The 21134-nt window shown below is 43.0% G+C and overlaps 1 protein-coding gene across 20 annotated transcripts in view; it reads right to left on the bottom strand.

The window, feature by feature from the left end:
* CTNND2 (catenin delta 2) overlaps positions 1-21134 on the bottom strand; it is a 1535845-nt gene that overhangs the window by 887950 nt on the left and 626761 nt on the right. For all 20 annotated transcript variants that reach the window (XM_075586233.1, XM_075586237.1, XM_075586242.1 and 17 more), the window contains one exon: positions 11346-11458. In XM_075586233.1, coding sequence (XP_075442348.1) covers positions 11346-11458 — 113 coding nt within the window. The remainder of the gene's footprint in view (positions 1-11345; positions 11459-21134) is intronic.

Below are 21134 nucleotides of genomic sequence, written 5' to 3' on the forward strand. Positions count from 1 at the left end.
TCACGGTCCTGGATATGGGTAACAGGGAGGTGAGGAAACCCGACCCAGATCACTATTTTTAGGGGGTACTAACGCATCACGCGGGTCTGTGGCTGCTGGTCGGGGCGGGCTTGGCGGATGACTGTATTCATGTGTACTGCATTATGAGGAAATTTGTGTGATGTTAATTATGTTTTCCGTTACAGTGCTTCCTGGAAAGAGGTATACAAATTTAGGTCCCAGCGAGGACGATGGGATTCACCAGGGGGAGAATGTAGCGGTCATGTAAAATGGCTACAGTCATCTCTCCTGCTGACAGTAAGGCCTGGTAAGTGTGGGCATGCCAGCAGTAATCATGGAGGTTTCCCCTCACACCCTGGTGGGGTGCCCTGTGTATGGCTGGGACTGGTCACATGCTCTGACTCCATGGTTAGTGATGTCAGAGGTGTGTCAGCCTCAGAAGCTTACATAAGGCACAGCACTGTGTTTAAAAGTTAGTTGCTAGAGAGTTCTGCTGAGAGGAGGAAGAGTTCCAGCTCTTGTCAGAGCTGAGGAAGGAGTTCAAGTTCTATCAGAGTGTCAGTTATGTTATAGTAACTCCATGGGAGGCTGTGTCCAGGGACCTGGCACAGGACAGTGATTCCTGAGGGAATAAGTGAATCCCTGATCTAGGTGATATACCTATCTAAAGGGAGCACGGACGAGATGATCGGCTGAATATACCCGATGTGGAGGGCAGCCATGCCCACCGTGACAATAAAGATGGAGCTGATCAGAGAAACCCCTGTGTGTGAGAGTCCAATGATTACACAGGAGGTTGCACCACCGAGGAGTTCCTCGTCAGGATCATCCCCATGCGGACGCAGGGACCCTGGTGAGGTGGAGGCGCTGCACTGGAATTAGGTGAGACTCAGCACACTACCTCAGCTGCCTGTCTGACGGGTTCTCCCCACACACCATCATGCGGGAGACTCAGGAGTCCTGTAGCCAACAGGTGCACCATCAGGCATATCTACACTGTAATGGGGTCCGGTTAGACCACAGGGGCCAATGTGAGATTGGGTGGGTCAGGCCGGGCCAGAAATACCGTTACATTTGGAGGCGAGCTGCTGAGATCAGATCTGTCATCAGGACAGGCTCTAGCTAGGCACACTGGGAAACAGGGAGAGTGTCTGCTGCCACTTTGTGCTGCGTAGGGACGGACCTAGGGGTGGTCAGGGGCTGACGGGATATTGTACGTTCGCAGGGACAACCTAGGGGCCTGAAAGGAGTGAGGGGTTTGGAGCCGGGCTATAGCTGACCGAGTCACCTTGAGGCAGTGCTAGTTGGTAGGATGCCAGAAGGGACAGCCTGTTAACTTGGTCAGGAGTCCTGGAGAGGGTCTGCGCTAGGCTGACTAAGACAGGTAGACGCCCCAAGTACTGCATGGCAGAGCCAGAGTACCTAGCCCATTCCAGACACTCACCGTAGGGAGCACAGACTGGGAGGAAGGAGCCACAGCAGACACTGAGAGAGTGAGCCTAGCCTGAGGTAGTGCAACACTGGGTCACACCTAGATAAGGTACACATGTGGTGGTGCATCTGAAGCTGATCTTTATTGTACCGGTGTGGTGGCTGCCCCGCAGAGTGGAGCCCCATGTACGACAACTGTTACGAGAGAGTGGAGGATCCGCGTGGTGCGGAGAACATAAAATGGCGGACAGAGGCTGATGGGGAGGGCACCTGTGGCGTGCAACCCACTGAAGAGCAGACTGTCGCCGAGATGTCATTGACCAGGCTGCTCTGGAGCGGAGCAAAGGCTATGGCTGCCCCGTTTTTATCCTGTATGGGACAGCGAGGGGCCACCCTTGAAGAGTGTGAAGAAATTGTTATAATTGGGGGAGAACCCCGTGAGGAGAGCAAACAGATGGACTTTGTGGGCTCAAAAGTCAACCAAAATGGCGGTTCCCGCTTGCTAGGGAAACCGCCTGGGACAGTTACAGAAAATGTGGCTGGTGCAGGACTTGCAAAAAGCTGGCCGGGAATGGCGCGAACAGCAGAGCCCCGCCCTGAAGGGGGGCATGGCGCGAAAGCTATGGCTGCGCCGGGATGGACAGTGACTAATTCAGCCCCTGTGCTGAGTCAACCGTTGAGTTTATGGGACCCTCCCCTGATTTCTACCAGGGGGAGTGACTATCAACTATGGCCTGTGGGGATGCACCCACTGGGCCCAGGGACTGATATTCAGACGGCGCCACTACAAAAAGTAGTTCCTGGCCGTGGAAGAGCCGTGCAAAAAGGATGGTTATCTTGCACGAAGGGCGGCTGCCAGGAGAAGGCGGGAACTAGCCGCGGGAAAAGACCCCCACCCCTGTGGGGAAATTGGCGCGAAAACGCTAACCGCGCCCACCAGGACTGAGAGAGGTGCGGCCTTAATTAAGGGGCATGATATTCCCCTGTGGGACCCGCCCATTATTGCAACCCCTGGGGGCGGGTTCCAGCTCTGTCAGAGAAGGGAGGAGCCGAAGCAGGGAGTGGCGGATCCAGCAACTTCCATCAGTCAGTTGCGAGGAACCACTGAGAAGGAGAGACCTGTACAGGAAGTGGCTCCTGTACAAAGAATGGCCTGCTCCTCCACTGTGGGCACAATGGTCTCTACACAGCCCTACTCAGTGCCCGGCGGGGTGCTAGTAGTGAGGGTGGCAAATACAGAGACGGTAGTTGGGCTATGCCTACAATGCGGGCTGCCCGGAGGCACGGTCAACACGGCGGCACGTTGTCCTCATTGCGGGACTTTGTACCTGTGGCCTATGCCCACATTTATCCCTATACAGCCTGCTGACCCCCCGGTGGACGTGACAAGGCGCACCGCCGAGTCACCGGGCGCGCTATGGATCAACCGCGCGAGTCCCGGAAACAAGGGACTGGAGCCGGTCAAGTCGGCTGGGTCACTGGCGATTGAGGCGGCTGAATCAACCCCCGCGTTCGGGGAAAAGAGACTGTCACCCCACCCGGAGACCCCTAAGTCCGGGCGAGGGGATTACTCAGACGAGGACCTCCGTGAGCTGGCGGTAGTAAAGACGGAGCTGAAAAGGCATACCGGGAGAACGACACCCCGTGGGGTGAGTGACAGGACGTCCCCCGCAGATCGGCGATCCGACCGACGGAGTCCCGCCATCCCAGGACCTGGCGGAGACGGGAGAGAGACGCCTACACCCCTGCGGACGGGTAAGCCAAGCAGCCCTATTACTTACTTGGTTGCAGCAGACGGCGAAGCGCTGGAAGGGCCGCGCCAGGCCCAACGCGCACGTGGAGAAACGGCATCACTTCCGGTGGCGACGGCGGAGCAACCGGATGTCGTCATAGAGGAAGAGATCCCGCATGGGGGTCCCACGCGAGATGGCGACGCTTCCGGTTCCGGGGAGGACGTCACTTCCGGTGGCAACAGCGGAACCCAGGAAGAGAAAGCAGCGACGCTTCGGCGATCGAGGGAAGGTCCCCGATCACTTACAAGGCCCAGAAATTGGAGAGACGATCTCAGGACTGAGGAGGGTGAGACATCATCCTTGGACCAGTCTACGGACAGCCAGGAGCGGGTCGTAACCCCGTGGGGTCCCGTTCCGTGCCCCTATGCCCAAAACCCCCGCCATAGTTAATACCCCTACCCCCATCACACGGTCACCGGGTTCACCGCCTAGCCTGAAGTACGTGGACAATTCACCGGGGGGAGAGGGAAGACGGACTGGGGAAAGACAGCGCAGTGGCGCTACGGAGGGCGATTCACGGGGAGGGGGAGAATTGAGGGTAGCAGATACAGCACCCCAACCGGCAGTAAAGGCTCCGGGGTCCTCGAGGTGGTTCAACTCGCGATCCACAAGGTCGTCAGGGGTATTTTCATTTGATGATGACAGGGAACCAGGACCTAACCCATTTAAGGAGACCCGGTGGTGGGCCCCGTTATTTGAAGGGTACTCCGCGTGGATGGACCGTACTCGGTTCCTCATCCGGCGGGAGGATGTGGTAGATTTCTGGTGGAAAGAGGGAGAGTTTACACCCGAGCAGAGGGACAGGGAATTACAGAAGAGGTGGTTCCAGCTGGAGCGTAGAGACATAGCGCCCATGGGTCCCGACACACTGTCAGATCCAGTCGATCCTGATGAGCCCCTATCATGGGTGTTACCTGGGAGGGCAGGTAATGCTGATCTGACCAGGGTCAGTAGGGTGGAGAGGGCTATAATAGTCAAATATAAAAAATCCCATGGGTTGGAGTATCCCTATGTTCCGGAGCCCCTGATGGATGAAATTGAGGACAATAGGGAAAAGTGGCTCCAAGAGACTATAGAGCTGTATTTAGTCAATAGGGGGAGCGCCATTGTAGGTAAGAAGGCGGAAGAAAGGATAGACACCCTGATGCGAGTGTGGAGCATAGGGAGAAATGTTCACAAACATAGGGTGACCTATATGCCAGAGAGAGGATCGCCTAGGCACTATTATGTCACGGTCCTGGATATGGGTAACAGGGAGGTGAGGAAACCCGACCCAGATCACTATTTTTAGGGGGTACTAACGCATCACGCGGGTCTGTGGCTGCTGGTCGGGGCGGGCTTGGCGGATGACTGTATTCATGTGTACTGCATTATGAGGAAATTTGTGTGATGTTAATTATGTTTTCCGTTACAGTGCTTCCTGGAAAGAGGTATACAAATTTAGGTCCCAGCGAGGACGATGGGATTCACCAGGGGGAGAATGTAGCGGTCATGTAAAATGGCTACAGTCATCTCTCCTGCTGACAGTAAGGCCTGGTAAGTGTGGGCATGCCAGCAGTAATCATGGAGGTTTCCCCTCACACCCTGGTGGGGTGCCCTGTGTATGGCTGGGACTGGTCACATGCTCTGACTCCATGGTTAGTGATGTCAGAGGTGTGTCAGCCTCAGAAGCTTACATAAGGCACAGCACTGTGTTTAAAAGTTAGTTGCTAGAGAGTTCTGCTGAGAGGAGGAAGAGTTCCAGCTCTTGTCAGAGCTGAGGAAGGAGTTCAAGTTCTATCAGAGTGTCAGTTATGTTATAGTAACTCCATGGGAGGCTGTGTCCAGGGACCTGGCACAGGACAGTGATTCCTGAGGGAATAAGTGAATCCCTGATCTAGGTGATATACCTATCTAAAGGGAGCACGGACGAGATGATCGGCTGAATATACCCGATGTGGAGGGCAGCCATGCCCACCGTGACAATAAAGATGGAGCTGATCAGAGAAACCCCTGTGTGTGAGAGTCCAATGATTACACAGGAGGTTGCACCACCGAGGAGTTCCTCGTCAGGATCATCCCCATGCGGACGCAGGGACCCTGGTGAGGTGGAGGCGCTGCACTGGAATTAGGTGAGACTCAGCACACTACCTCAGCTGCCTGTCTGACGGGTTCTCCCCACACACCATCATGCGGGAGACTCAGGAGTCCTGTAGCCAACAGGTGCACCATCAGGCATATCTACACTGTAATGGGGTCCGGTTAGACCACAGGGGCCAATGTGAGATTGGGTGGGTCAGGCCGGGCCAGAAATACCGTTACATAACTTTTGCCAGTGGCGGGTCGTGTCGCCATCGCCATCGATGGCACTATAGGCACGGCCTAACATCAGAATCACAATACATGCTCTTCATTGATGGCTATACATTCTACTGTTCTCCTAACAGTTCCCCGGACATCTGATGCTTCCCCTGAGAGAATCCTTTTACCAGAAAAACAGAAGGTATTGGTGCCATATGGTATATATTATAGTCTATTTGTACAATTTGCTCAGTAAAAACATATACACATTAAGTCACACACTAATCAAAAAAACATTATGATATTTAACATATCAATCAATTTTGGGTCACACAATAGTATTTGTTGCTTGCCGAACAACATCATTTCCTTTTCTTTACAATAATATATTGATTTTATTTCCAACAAAACAACTTCTTAGGTCCAGGACAAAGAAACAATACACTTAGAGATGAGAGGAATTATTTAGTTATTGTAAGCACAATAGATTAATGTGGGTGACAGGGAAAGAGTGCACACTTAGTCAAAACTAGTTTATTGAAAGATAAAACCAAAATAGGAAACTAATCTGCCAGCAATTATCACTGCATTTAACAGACATATTATTATTACAGACTTAACAGTGCTGCTCAGTGTTTCGCTTGTTCACCTATTCACTGTTTCACTTTTTTCTGCACTAGTAGTGTGAGGGAGGTAAAATATATATATATATATATATATATATATATATATATATATATATATATATATATATATATATTATGGGAACTTTTAGTGGCACAACAATTCTGTTGTTGAAAATATTAGGCAATAGTGATTAATAATAAGAAAGCATGTGCACGTTATTTATGCTTAACTCTCAGGGTGGCGAGATGTGTGTTACCTTGCTCAAACCCCCAAGAGGATGTACAAGGTCGCGTGCTGCAAGGGACTGAGTAGAATATATCAAATGAAGTGTACAGAGTACACAAAAGATCCCAAATAATAGCGCACCGCAGACCTGAGTAGTATTAAATCATGGTCCAAACGTGCATCAAAACAAACAATTAAAATAATTTTATTACAAATAAATGGATAAAAACGTGAATCCTCCTAATTCTCTGAATCAGAGAGATGCTAGCTTCTACCTGAAGAGTATGTGTAGGACCAGTGAGACCTAGATAACAAGAGTATATCTGCTATGCTTGCATGGTAGCTGAGTGGGTCCAGACCGTGGAACAAACTCCTCTTGTAGTAATCGTGGAGGGAGAGATATTAATATATCAATTTATTTGCCCAAAAAGAATGAGAGGAGATGTTCAGTCATAATGGTTCTGGTGATATATCGAATGGCTGTAGAATAGCTGCTGATAGATTGCTGCCAGGTCAGTGCTTCTAAGATGGTACTTTGATGTAGCTAGGGTGAGTATAGGTACCAACTGGTCATAATAATAACTGGAAAGTGTGTGAGTGTGTACGTTCACCGTATCCTGTAACTGTGACAGTGTGTATCCGTATTAAAGGTAGTGTTTGAACGGTCACATGGTGGATCATACAGTGATATAGCTGTCCCGTATGGATCACCTGTATAGTATATACAGACTAACAGGTAATGTCTATATCCTGCTGCTTTAGTAGTAAGTTGTAATCATAGCCGTCTTGATACAGTGGTTTAGCACAGAAGTCCTCGTGCGTCAACCTGATGGTTAGGCTATAAGTGATATTCACTATCTACTAAGTAGCTGTAGATATGGCGTATCCCACAAAGGATGTGTGGTCGTGTGTTAAGAGGTAACTGCAAATCCACTTCGTGATAATAGTGTCATAGATATCATAAATGGATTTCCGGCTGGTTTTATAGTTATCTTTGGTATAATGATAATGGAACCATAGGAAGGCTGGTGCATAGGTATTAGTAGTCAGCTGGAGGAGAACAGGTTCTAGCTGTTCTGATAGAACACTTGGGGCCTTATGCAGAGAGGAACGTTATTTAATGTGAAAACGGCAAGAAAATAGCCACAGAATTGGAGCAAGTTATGGTCGTATGCAGAAAGCTGCGTTACCTAATTTTTCTGATGAGATTCAAAATTGCCAAGTTTTTCTGGCTAGATTGAACTCACTATAATATAGGGCAGAATGGCGAGTTGCAGTGCATCTATGCTACCTGCATACCACCCTATTTTAACATGGCGAATTTACCAATCTCTCCACGTGTTTGGCAATTTTTAAAGTAAAGAAACCTGCTGTGGAGAATTTTATGAATCTCTCCATGTTCTCTGCAGGAGAAGCTTCTCTGGGAAGCATTTTCTCCAAAATATGGTGCTATTTCCCTTCTCTATCCTCTCTGCATAAGCCCCTTGGTTAGTGCACAGCATAATGCAGAATCAGTGATAGTGATGCTGTGGGTTCTCTGTATATCATGTGATGGTATGTAGAGTAGCTTTATTAGTAGTTGTGTATTAAATACGTATCACAGCTAGATAGCCCAGATATGCTGCTGATCTCTGTGGCACATTAATAGAGCCCTCTATGGACAGATTCCATGTGTTTTTACTGTTTGCTCGTGGGGTCACGTATTAGCTGTATTAGCCAGTCACGTGATCTGTGAGATGTATAATGAATAGACTGCGACCACACTATTTGTTCTTTGTGTGTCATATGGTAATACAATAGTATGCACCAGATACTAATATGGTAAATACTTGGTAAGATTTGTGTGGGGCAGCGGAGAATCGCTGCTATATATTTCTATTATAGCAGTAGCCCTCAGAGTTGTAGTGAAGCTCTCGCGAGATCACGTGGTGGCTTCGTGTATCGTTCGGCGTCTGCTGTATATTAATGTATACATGCAGAGCAAAGGTGAGTCCCTGCTATGTATTACTATTTTCACAGGAGCCCTAAGAGTGTCAGTGAAGCTCTCGTGAGATCGCGTGGTAGTTCCGTGTATCGATCGGCGTCAGCCGTCAGATACACCTTACCGCGGCTCGCCGGAATGAACGACACGGTGAGTAAGACCAGCTTGTGACAATGATACCTAGGACTATAAATATATAGATTGAGCAGGCGTGCACAGATATACGAGACACACTAATCCAGTGGGTAGTGTGTAGTAGCAAAAGTGCGAACAATATAACTTATCTAATACATAGATTCCTCAGGTAGAGGCATAGATGAAAGCATCAATTATAGCACCATGTCGGCTATAACCCGACGTACGTTTCGTCGCCTGACACGTCTTCTTCCGGGGTGGGCGTAGACGTGTCTCTGTCGGCCCTTTTATACGTGCTCGTTGCCGTAGCAACCCTAGGACGCTAGTGGTAGCTCGAGATGGTGGTGGCGCATAGGTATTGCATGTGGCAGTGTGGTGTGTTTGAAATGCACACAGAGGACCTGAACTGTTTAGTCACAAATTAATGCTGTGATATAGGTGTAGCCAGGAACCTAAGTGGTGTAGTGATATTGGTGGATGTTAATGGCATGACATGACATCAATAGGACAGTATATCAATCTACAGTATTCACAAGAAAGGAGTATAAACAAATCCTTCATTCAGGCCAGATAATTCATTATCATTATACCACAGATAACTATAAAACAAGCCGGAAATCCATTTATGATATCTATGACACTATTATCACAAAGTGGATTTGCAGTTACCTCTTAACACGCGACCACACATCCTTTGTGGGATACGCCATATCTACAGCTACTTAGTAGATAGTGAATATCACTTGTAGCCTAACCATCAGGTTGACGCACGAGGACTTCTGTGCTAAACCACTGTATCAAGACGGCTATGATTACAACTTACTACTACAGCAGCAGGATATAGACATTACCTGTTAGTCTGTATATACCATATAGGTGATCCATACGGGACAGCTATATCACTGTATGATCCACCACGTGACCGTGCAAACACTACCTTTAATACGGATACACACTGTCACAGTTACAGGATACGGTGAACGTACACACTCACACACTTTCCAGTTATTATTATGACCAGTTGGTACCTATACGCACCCTAGCTACATCAAAGTACCATCTTAGAAGCACTGACCTAGCAGCAATCTATCAGCAGCTATTCTACAGCCATTCGATATATCACCAGAACCATTATGACTGAACATCTCCTCTCATTCTTTTTGGGCAAATACATTGATATATTAATATCTCTCCCCCCACGATTACTACAAGAGGAGTTTGTTCCACGGTCTGGACCCACTCAGCTACCATGCAAGCATAGCAGATATACTCTTGTTATCTAGGTCTCACTGGTCCTACACATACTCTTCAGGTAGAAGCTAGCATCTCTCTGATTCAGAGAATTAGGAGGATTCACGTTTTTATCCATTTATTTGTAATAAAATTATTTTAATTGTTTGTTTTGACGCACGTTTGGACCATGATTTAATACTACTCAGGTCTGCGGTGCGCTATTATTTGGGATCTTTTGTGTACTCTGTACACTTCATTCGATATAACTATCAGGGTGCCCTTAATTCCCAAGAGTCGGTGCTCTAGGGGACCTTATGATATTCAGTGACCATCATATGATTTCTGAGATTGTGTTCACCTCACTGAATATAAATGGAGGCGACTCCACTTCCGTTCATGTCACTGGCGAGCTTGTCACTACCTCAAGTGGTCATGTGGTCAGGATCCCACAAGACCAGCCGCACTCTGGTCTTACGCCAGAGAAAGGGTTAAAACTGCTTTGATATTAAACTGACTGGTAAAGGTTGATAAAAAGAAGATGATTGCAATTATAAACCATGTAAATTAATGTAAATTCAATTAAGCAATACAAATATTTTAAAAAAGGAATTAAGGGGGGGAAAGTGTGCTCTCTTTTTTTAAGCATATTGTTAACCAGAGTGATGTGCACCAACTCAGATCCAGCAACGTTTTTTGAGGTTAGCAAAAAGGGAAAACATGTACCATATAATTTCCAGCTTTTTATAGGCAGCGCTGCACCTACTCACACTTTCCCTTTCTTTTGATGATAGGAACTTTTAGTACCATGGAATGAATAAGATCACAAAGGAAAAAATGAGGGGAAGTGATGCAGACTTCGATACATCCCATTATACAGTACTATGCCCATTATTAAAATTGTCACGTCGAAAGCTAGTACACACAAAGGGAAAATATGAAGAAAGTAACGTAATCCGTTCAGATTAAGAGGTGCAGCATGAAATGGCTCTCCACATCAATGTAATGGCTGAAAATTGTGCTATGTGTTTTTGTATATATAGCGCTGTGAGCTGAATATTCTGAGTACCATTACCTGCCAGAGAGAGGCTTTGGTTAGACCAATCACTATGTAGGGTTTTCACAATTAGCATCTCAGAGGCATAAACCACAGCATTTTTCTCAGGGGTGGTAATTGAAAGCGCTTTGGGTAAGCCATTAAAAGAAACAAATTAAAAGCATCCAGTTTACAATACCGAATACTAATGGCTAAATTATGGGCTTGAGTTTAAAAATTGGTATTCTGCAGATATATGCCTACATGAGTCCTTGCACTTTTTGTATTATATCACACATTGGGGCATGAGGGTTTGTGCTACAGAGGGGAACTAGGAGCCCTTGCACCAATTCATGAAGCAGAATATAATTGCAGTCTGTGGCATGTGAAGGTCCAATACAGTAGAGAACGCTGAATGAACTGATATGAATTTTTATCGTCCCATCACTCACAGCATGAAATCTAATCACTGAGAATATGGCAGGAACTACTGCCAATGTCAATCATAGCCAATTTCACAAAATAATAAATACTAAACAATTTAATAAAATGACAAACTCAAGGATTCTAACTCACATACAGTAAATAAGGAAAGGACAGCTCCTACCTAATGCTACTCATACTGCCAGTTTCGGATCCAAGCTTGCATCTCTCTAGTTGGCTGGCAACAATCTGACGTTCGGCCTCAAGTTCTCGAGTCAATCTTTCAAATTGCAGCTCCTGAAATACAGAAAAATATATATGTTAACTTGATTAGTGAGGAAGAAATATAGTAGTCTGAGTCCTAGTAAAAATACTCAAAAAGTAAAGGCGTTTGACTGGGTTTAGATCGGAATCGTAGCATCTGTTTTAGCCCACTAACAAGTGGTCTCCGAGGCAAGTATATTTATCCACCTTCACAATGATAACACATGGCTGGATTATTATACAAATATTGTACATATTACCTGCTCTCCTCCCTTTGTGAAGTATGCATCTGGTAAAACGATCAAACTTACATTTATGGAAAACAAAGAACAATTCCTGCACTCCTCCCGATTGGGCTAAAATATACTAGTGACATGTTTACATTTATAACCAACTCTGTGTAACAAAGGAGTCATTTGGTTGCATCTTTTGATCAAAATATGATGCAAGCCTGCCAACCTCGTCAAGGTAAGCTCCGTTAGGCAGGAACCTACACTGAATATTTGTAATTTCTTATTGTCCGATGGACTAAACTTTGTGAAGTATGTGAAAGTGCCCTGGAGGGGTTAAATAAAGGAAGCATGTGCTTATTTTTGATTTAGTGCAGTTAAAAGCTGACCAAAGACAGTATTATAAAGGTAATATTCTAAAGGTAAACTGCGAGTGCTCAAATACCTTAGTGTGAAATATTAAAACTTACACATATCTCTTCTTTCTGTCAGCCATAAACACGTACCTATAGTACTCTTTAGTGGAGGGTGATGTGTAGACTGACAATGAGGTGTTTAATACCTTTATGCTAATTGGAGAATTGGTAGGAGCACTATTCTGAAAGGAGGAGTCATGCACCTCCAATGAACTGTTTAGTTAAACAAACATGGTGAGCCAAAACCTACCCCTTTGGATTATTATACAAATGTGTAATAGTGGAATGACACACAGCCTAATTGAGAACAATGTAAATCCTTCCCCCCAAAAAATCATTAAAACAAAATAATAAATAAAATGGGTGAAAAAAGGCAGTTGCTTAATTGCTACTCCAAACAATTAACATGTAAGGAATATAGGAGCCTATTCTCGTACTGTAGCTCTGAGAAGTGCATATCCATGTGGAAAGGGCCCTTTGTGATCGGATATGCAGGTTTTCCTATTCTCTCTCCTCCTCCACCCCTATATTTCAGGGTCTGGATAGAGCTAATGCCACCTTTACATACAACAGGTGTAACACAAGTCTTTAAAATGTTTAATGTTAATTCTGCTTCAAAACAAAGTACAATCCGTGCAAATTGGTTATATAACTGCTGGTATTCTCTATTTTAACACACGTAATGTAATAGATGTGATTTGCATTACAGAATATGGCTAGGTGTAAAATTTATTTTTCGCGGGTTTGACACTCCGCACGGTTTTACAAAGACAAACTTGGAGCTACGAAAATATCCCCCATAGTGAGCAGCTACTGTAGGTAAACTGCAGACTGTAATGGAGTTGGTTTATTGCATGTTGCAAAGATATACACTGGCGACACACTTTATTCGAGCTCGGCTAGTCCCACGAATTCGGGTATACTCGGGTGTATTGAGGTTTGTGACTGTTTTCTGCCCGAGTGCATTGCGTTATTTTCCAGGCAGGGATTGAAGCATTTTATTCCCGCTGGCTGCAATACTGCACAGTATATATATATATATATACTGCATTACAATTCATGAATTTATGCCATCTGGTAGACACGCGAAGCATTGCAGCCTATTAAATCCTAATCATTATCATTTAACAGATCAGCCGCCCGTCAGCCAGCCATGAACCGTGGCTGGGAAGGCAAACGCAACGGGGCTTGTCAGAGGTGAGGAGCGGCGCATTCCAGGTATCTGCCAGGTACATACTGGGTATTTGCTCGAATAAAGTGTGTCGCAGTAGAAAAGGCATCGTCAACATTACGGTCCCTGTGGGACCTTCATCTGGGCATAAAATAAATGGATTATTAAATGACACATGGACAATGTTTGGAAAGAAAAGGTTGGATCGCCAAATAGTGCATATTATTTATATATAGTTGCATTCTGTTATCTTTATGTTTATAGTTGTAGCAGACATTATTACCCTGTTAATGCAAAATAAATTATTCAGGTGTTATCTTCTTAACCATTGTTTTTAAAAGAGCAACTGTTAAAAAAAACAACAAAAAACACATTGCGTTAATAGTAGCAATAATGCCTGCTTCATCTGTAGATTCTATATAGATAAATTCCTGATTTATCTTTATACATATTCCACAAAAAAAATCTATTGCAATAATTATATATATATATACAGTAGCGACATTATTTATTCTTACACTTCCCACACGGCAGGATGCGTGCGGGAAGCGTGGTGACGCGGCTTGTTGCGGCGCACTGTGATGTCACAGTCACGTGCGCGCCTGGCTTCCCCCGGCTTCCCCGACACCCCTGGAGTTTAAAGTGAGGTAAGCGGGGGTGCGGGGAAGCAGAGGGGCAGAGCAGGAGCCGGGTTCGGGAAGGGGGGCTAAAATGCACCCGAAGTGGAGGGGGGGTGCGTGGAGGAAACGCGGCGGCGCGCGGTCTAGACTGGCACCAGCCGGAGTAGATCTCAGCATGCCGCCGGCATTGGTAAGAATAAAGTATGCCGCTACTGTATATACACATACATACACACACACACACACACACACACACTTTAACAGTCACTAAAGATCACAAAATGTATCAAAATACCAGCACAACATTAGAAAATCAAAGCAATTAAGGTTTAGTCTAACATGTAGATATAGCCCAACATTTCGTCCTTGAAGAATATCAGGATGTCTACTTGTTGGATTAAATAAACCTTTATTGTTTTTATTTTTTGTGCTGTGCTGGGATTTTGATCACTTTTTGGGATCTTTATTGACTGTTATCAATCGCTTTTTACCGAGCACCCCTACACTGCAATATACAGGGGCAAAGGTTTGTTTTTCTCATCTGCTGTTTCAGACATTTTTTCTTCTTCCTTGCTTTGTATTTCAGGAATTCCATTCTTTTGTAGCTCCATTCAGGATTATTACCCTCAGCTTTCTGTCCCGATTTAAATTAGAAGATTCAAAAGAAGTAGAGCACAGCCAAAGCAGGAGCAAAGGAGAGGATCCAGTAGTACAAAAAATCTTTAATGGAGTATCCAGAACATAAGAAAAAACCTCCTACGCGTTTTGAACTCAAGGTTCTTTATCAAGGAGTAAAAACCTGATGTCAGTCTATCCCTTTTAAATAAGAGGATCCGCTGCCGCTTCGTGCCAAAACCACATCACGACGTCATGACGCACATGCTGAGCGCATGCGCATCAGTAGATGTAATCCAAAAGCCTACGGCAGAGCTACAACGGATCCTCATGAAGACCAAACTTGAAAAGGCAAAACTGTTAGAGGCAGTGGGAACACCCAACCATAGACAAAACACTGATTCACTCCCTGCTGAATAAGCAGAGGAAAGGTACCATGTGCTGTCAATGATATAGGCATCCCACAGAAGCTCAATCCACAAAAATAAATTAAAAACAATAGGATAATACCTAAATAATCTCTAAGTAAAAATAAGACATGCAGAAAGGGATAGGCAGACAAAAACACATCAACACAAAAAAAAGGATTGCAAAATAGAAAAAAAATCACATAAAAAACAATTAGTTAGTAAAGATGTGCCAAGTAAAAAAAAACAATGCAAAATGCTCATATCAGGTGATTCAGCAGTAATAATAAAATATACATTAATAACATATCATAATCAAAATCTCCAAGACAAATACTATCCTGAAGAAAGAAATATTTATAAGAAAACAATTCTACAAGAAAAAATCTAAATAAAAATTACGATAGACTAATAACAATAGAACACAGAACCATCATATTAAAACTATAATTAATTAGTATTTCTGTACTCATATGGCAATTATGAAATAACTGCATATAGCCACCTCATGCAACAGCTAATGTAGAAAATAGATGTAAGATGTATAGATAAGAAATATATTCCTTATGCTATCTATTTTAGGAAGTGCCTTAAATTCCAATCTACATTCATTCCCAAAGGGAAGCGTGTCCTGAGCATAAAAATCCAATATGCTTCCCTGCGGTCCAGCAGATTGACATGATCACCTCGCTTGTTTGTGGGTGAACTCAATCCCAAAAATGAAAAATTCTTAACTCCACCTGAACAACACTTCGAAAAATGTTTGGACACTGAATGATTCGGTCTTTAATCCTAATTAACCTAAGGTGCTCTTGAATCCTAGTTTTTAAAGCCCTAATGGTTCTACCCACACCTTTTTCCACACCGAAAAGTGAGCAAATAAACCACAAAACGACTATTGCAGTTAATAAAGCTATTAATTCTATGTTTTTTGTTATAATTATCCACTTGTGGGAGCTAGAAAGGAAAAGGTTGAAGGTTTCATGTACTTACATGCATTGCATGTCCCGCATCGAAAAGAACCCTTAGTGAAGTAGGGTGCCTGTCTGGGATCAATAGTAGAAATGTCACTAGGCAATATATAAGATCCAATTGTTCCGGCCCGTCTGAAAACAAATTGAGGACCATGTTCAACATATTTGCTGAGAGCCGGGTCCATACGCAGAATCCCCCAGTGCTTTTGTAGGATGGATTTTACACTATTGCTTTGTTTATTAAATTGAGAAACAAAGGGGAACTTCCCATCGACTTGTTTTCACCTCGGTCCTTCCCCATCCTTCTATTCTTGGTATATGATACACCAACCGTAGAGGAAGTATGATCAACATCACTCTTACATGAAAGGAGAGTAGATCTCTCTGTATGAAGTGCTACTCCAAAAGCTTCTCTGAGAGCATCAATAAAGTAACCTCTATCTAAAAAACGTTGAGCAAGTTCCTCAGACTGAGTAAGAAAGCACTCTAAAGTAGAGCAGTTCCTTCTCAGTCTGAGGAACTGACCCTTGGGTATCCCCCTGATCACTGCATTAGGATGGCAGCTGTCCGCCCTTAGAAACGTGTTCCTGGAGTTGGTCTTCTGGAACACATCTGTTTGAATTTTTCCATTAATGTCAATAAACAATTGAAGATCCAGAACATTCATATGATGTGAGTGAAAATTAACAGTGAATTTAAGATTATATAAATTGTGATTGAGATAGTAAATGAAGGAGTGCAGTGTTTTAAGGTCAACCTTCCAAATTATAATGAGATCATCAATGAATCTCTTAAAGAAGATAATATTACTACGAAAGGTGCTAGAAAAAATAAATTGTGACTCCCACCACCCCATGAAGAGATTAGCATGAGAAGGTGCAAAACTCGTGCCCATAGCCGTGCCAATTTCTTGTAAATAAAATTTGTGCTCAAATGTGAAGAAATTATGTATAAGAAGAAAAGTGATAACATCCAAAATAAAAGTGGATTGAAATATGGATATGTCCGGATTCTCCACAAAATGGCAGACAGCTGCCAAACCATGATCATGCTGGAAAGCAGAATATAAAGGAGCCACATCCAATGTGACCCATAAATATTGTCTATCCCAAGCGACTTCTATGAGTTTACTCATAAGATCACCTAAGTCCAAAATAAAAGACGGTAACCTTCTTACAAAAGGTTGTAAGAAATTATTGATGTATCTCGAGAGCCCATCTCTCAAAGATCCAATTCTAGAGACAATTGGCAGACCAGGAGGGTCGACCAATGTCTTATGGACCTTTGGGAGATGATGAAAGATGGGGATTATGGGATGTGGGTTGATAATGAAATCAACCTCCTTTTTAGATAAAACTTCTTTAGTGACTCCCAATTCCACAAGCTCAATCAGGGCCTTCATATATTCCAAAGTGGGGTCCGATGGTAGCACAGAGTAGAAGGATGAATCCTCCAGTTGGAGTAAAGCCTCTCCAAGGTAGCTCACCCGACTCTGCACCACCACCGCACCCCGATTAATTGCACTCTTAATCACCAGCAAGGAATTATTTTGCAAAGTTTTTAGAGCTAATCTTTCATCCTTGCTCAAATTGTCGTGATCATAATGGGAAAAAGAAAATCCCTGTGCAAAAAGGCGAAGGTCCCTAATGACCAAATTTTCGAACATAGTGAGAATTGGCCTTTCACATGAGTAGGGTAAAAAAAAATAGAGCTTTTTTTTAAGACCTGAATTCCATTGAGAAAAAGTAGGAATGGGGGGTCCCTGGGGAGAAACAGATTGTTCAAGCCAGAGATCCTCCATTTCTTGAATCGCACAAAAATCCTTAAATGTACACAATTTTTCAGATGCAGCTGAATTAATGTGCAATGGGGGGGGGGTGCCATCCCCAATGGAAGATAGCGGACCCCCATCACACACCACCAACCCAGCCGCTACTATGTCATCAATACTTTCAAACCTATCAAAAAATATCTTTAAAGACAACTTTTGAACAAATTAATAAACATCAATGGTTGTGCCAAAAAGATCAACGTCCATAGTGGGTGAAAATTTCAAACCCTTATCCAAAAGAGAGGTTTCAGTAGGGGACAGTTAAATTCTGGAAATATTAATCACATTAGTTGAATCTTTAAAAACTTCTTCCTCTTTGATGCGGATCTGTAACTGTTTCCTCCTCTTTCCTCTTCTTGTTCTTTTAAGTTCTTTTGGAATAAAGGGAATAACTTCTGCTGTTGCTGTTTTTGCTAGTTTTGCTGTTGTTGATGATAGGACTTTACACGTTGTGAATTTCCTGTAGATGGTCCTGGTCTAGATTGTTGGCCCCAAAACGTACGTCCTCCTCTGCCAATTCCTTTAGAAGATAGGCTAGCCTGGTACTTGAGAACTTTGGTAACGCTTCATACCGATTTAAATTAGACAAGAAACTGACTGAAAAAGCTCATCAACAACAACAAAAATGCTTAACACAAACATTATTAATGGCAAATAATTGTACTTAGAACTAGTTATACATTAACCAACAGTCACTGGTTTTCAGAATAATGAGGGCCACTGAAAGATGTAATAAAGCACATTTTATTTATAATATCATTATTAACAACTGTTTTTGCTTTATTTAAGTGTATTTCAATCGAGCTGAATTAAGTGCATCAAAACAGAAAACGTACATCATAAAGTAGTATCCTGCTGAAACACTGCTAAGTTTTCTAAATGTAATTGAACCAAACCTATGAGCTAGCGATTATCAAGGGAAATATATTGGATTAATAAGTTCATCATTAAGGCACTGCCATTTATTGTGACTTTATGAAAGTTACTTTTTTAGACTTCTGTTACTGAAAATCGGATTGTGATCTCTTCTGGGACAGAGTCATTGTGCAAATATAATTGTGCTATCATAAGTTTGTAGTTGCCTTACTACCTAAAATATTGCTCACAATTTTGATAACAAAATGATCTTTAAACAACTTCTGCCTTTACACAGTTTTTGGCTCCATACAGTAAAAAAAAAAAAAAATAAGACATAAAAAAAGAGAAAAGCTCAGATCCAGAAAATGGTGCAAAGCTATAGCACGCCTTGACTCTCATTCATATGAGTGGAAGTAGAGGCATACTTTGTGGATTTGGTCCAAAAAGTGCAGAGAAGAAAAACTAATTGATAAAAGGGGTGGAAGATCTTATTTATGAATATAGACAAAACAAACTATGCCCTTGGCTTACTTTGGAAAATGGCATGATTATGATTACTATTTATAAATATATCCAGACTAATTACAAAGAACGTGTAAGGGATGTTCACCCTACAGGTCATCAATAGAGATCAGAGGAAAGGAGAAATCACCAGCAGCCAAGTACAAGGAAAATGTGTGTTTGACTATCCTTGGAGACTGTCGTGATAGATACTAGACATGTACTCTGCAGTGTATGAACTGGTTGCGTTTTAGTTTGTGAAATATTTGTGTGTTTCTTCCATGAACAAATTACATATTTGTTTTTGAATGTATGGAAATTTTGCAAATATGGCAACAAAATGTACTACATTTTCATTCATTTTATTTTAAAAAAAAACCTGGGTCACATACATAACCAATGTGACCAGTGACTTTGCACATCAGTTTTGCATATGAGTCTGCAGGTTTGTGGGGGCGAACTTTGCCCTTTCCTAATCATCTCCTGGCCAAAATATGTACATTTTGCCAAGTTCACAAACTTTTGAGGACATTTCTCACATCGCTAATAGATATTGTACATTGGATATAGAGTATGTTAGAAAATAAAGGTATCTAGACAAGTCAAAAACATAAAAAATCACTTGGGAGAGGTCTGGAATAAGTAAGCATTTAATGGAGTGAGGAAGAATTTATTTTACGTGTGAAACAAGCATAAATAGAGTAAGAATGTATCCCCCTAAGAAAAAATGTTACCAAATATTGAACGCTCTCCTTTTTATACCTCAATTACTATATTGCTACAGTATGTTAATTTTATTAACATTGCCCAATCATTTTTTTCTATTATTTATCTGTACATTTTAATCTGGTAAAACTGTAGAACAGAACTAACAAATACATTGCTACAATTACTTGATGATATATCCTCTATGATATATCTTAAAACACTATTTGCTAAGACTGTAAATTAAAGTGTTCTTGTTAACAAATATGTTATTATGTGAAATGCCATTTTTAAGACATTAACATTCCCAACAGATTTCAACTTCAGACTTCCTTTTTTTAATTGCTTCATTACAGCATCCGTTATATAACTTTCTTTTGGTTAAACGACAACAACACTAGCAGTGCCACAAAAATGCTAATTGGCATCAGCAAAGAAAATTTAGATTTTTGAATGAAATTATCATTTAAAGCAGTAGTGCCCCCTACTTGGCCATTTTTACATACATTAGCTACTGTACAATTGTTGGTGCTAAACAAGCCCAAATTTCTTACTAATGGGGCACCCAAGTACATACCGATAATAACTGCAGGATTTAGGACATTAGCTCACAAAATTCCCCACCTGTATCAACTGCCCATTATGAAAAAAGGAAGCTTAATGAATACATTACTGGGGTACTGTGTGTTGCCATGTTGCTTTTTTTCATTTCCCCAAGAATCTCTGGGACATAACACCTGGGTCACTCCAAAGGCACCCCCCTAATGGAGATTACCCAATATGCCTTCCCTGTCTCTGTCCACCAAGCCAGCGTGGAAAGCATTAACAGCATGACAAGAGCCACTTCAAAGACATCCTGGAGTCCATCTGCGCCTCTCCCTGCATGTCTGACTGAGGCACTGTGTGCTGCCATGCTGCTTTTTCAATTCCACAAAGAATCTCCAAGACATAATACCTGAGTCGCCCCAAAGGTGTCAGCCTTTTGCAGTGGCCAAAGGGCAGCCAAAGGGTGTCGCCATTTGCGGAAGTTTGGTAATGTTACAGCTGCTTTCATCCCATTTACCTAATGACTACTTACTCAGCCTATAGATTGTAAGGTCCTTTGAGGCAGGCCTCTTCTAACACATTATGGTCTCTCCTGCCAGTTCTAACACCATTTTAATCCTGTCTGTATGTGTTACTGATGCCCATAATCATATCTCTGACTGTCCAAGAAATATTTGTAAACTGAATGGGTATAACCTTTCTTCATTGAATGCATCTATTTATTATTATAACTCATTTTTTTTCCCTGTCTGTCTCTTGTATAACAAAATACTGTAATTGTATTTAATTGCAGTTGGACTAAAACTCACTGTAAAGTATTGCGATGCCCCCTTAA

Source organism: Ascaphus truei, chromosome 2 (genome assembly GCF_040206685.1).
Source record: "Ascaphus truei isolate aAscTru1 chromosome 2, aAscTru1.hap1, whole genome shotgun sequence".
Classification (NCBI taxonomy): domain Eukaryota; kingdom Metazoa; phylum Chordata; class Amphibia; order Anura; family Ascaphidae; genus Ascaphus; species Ascaphus truei.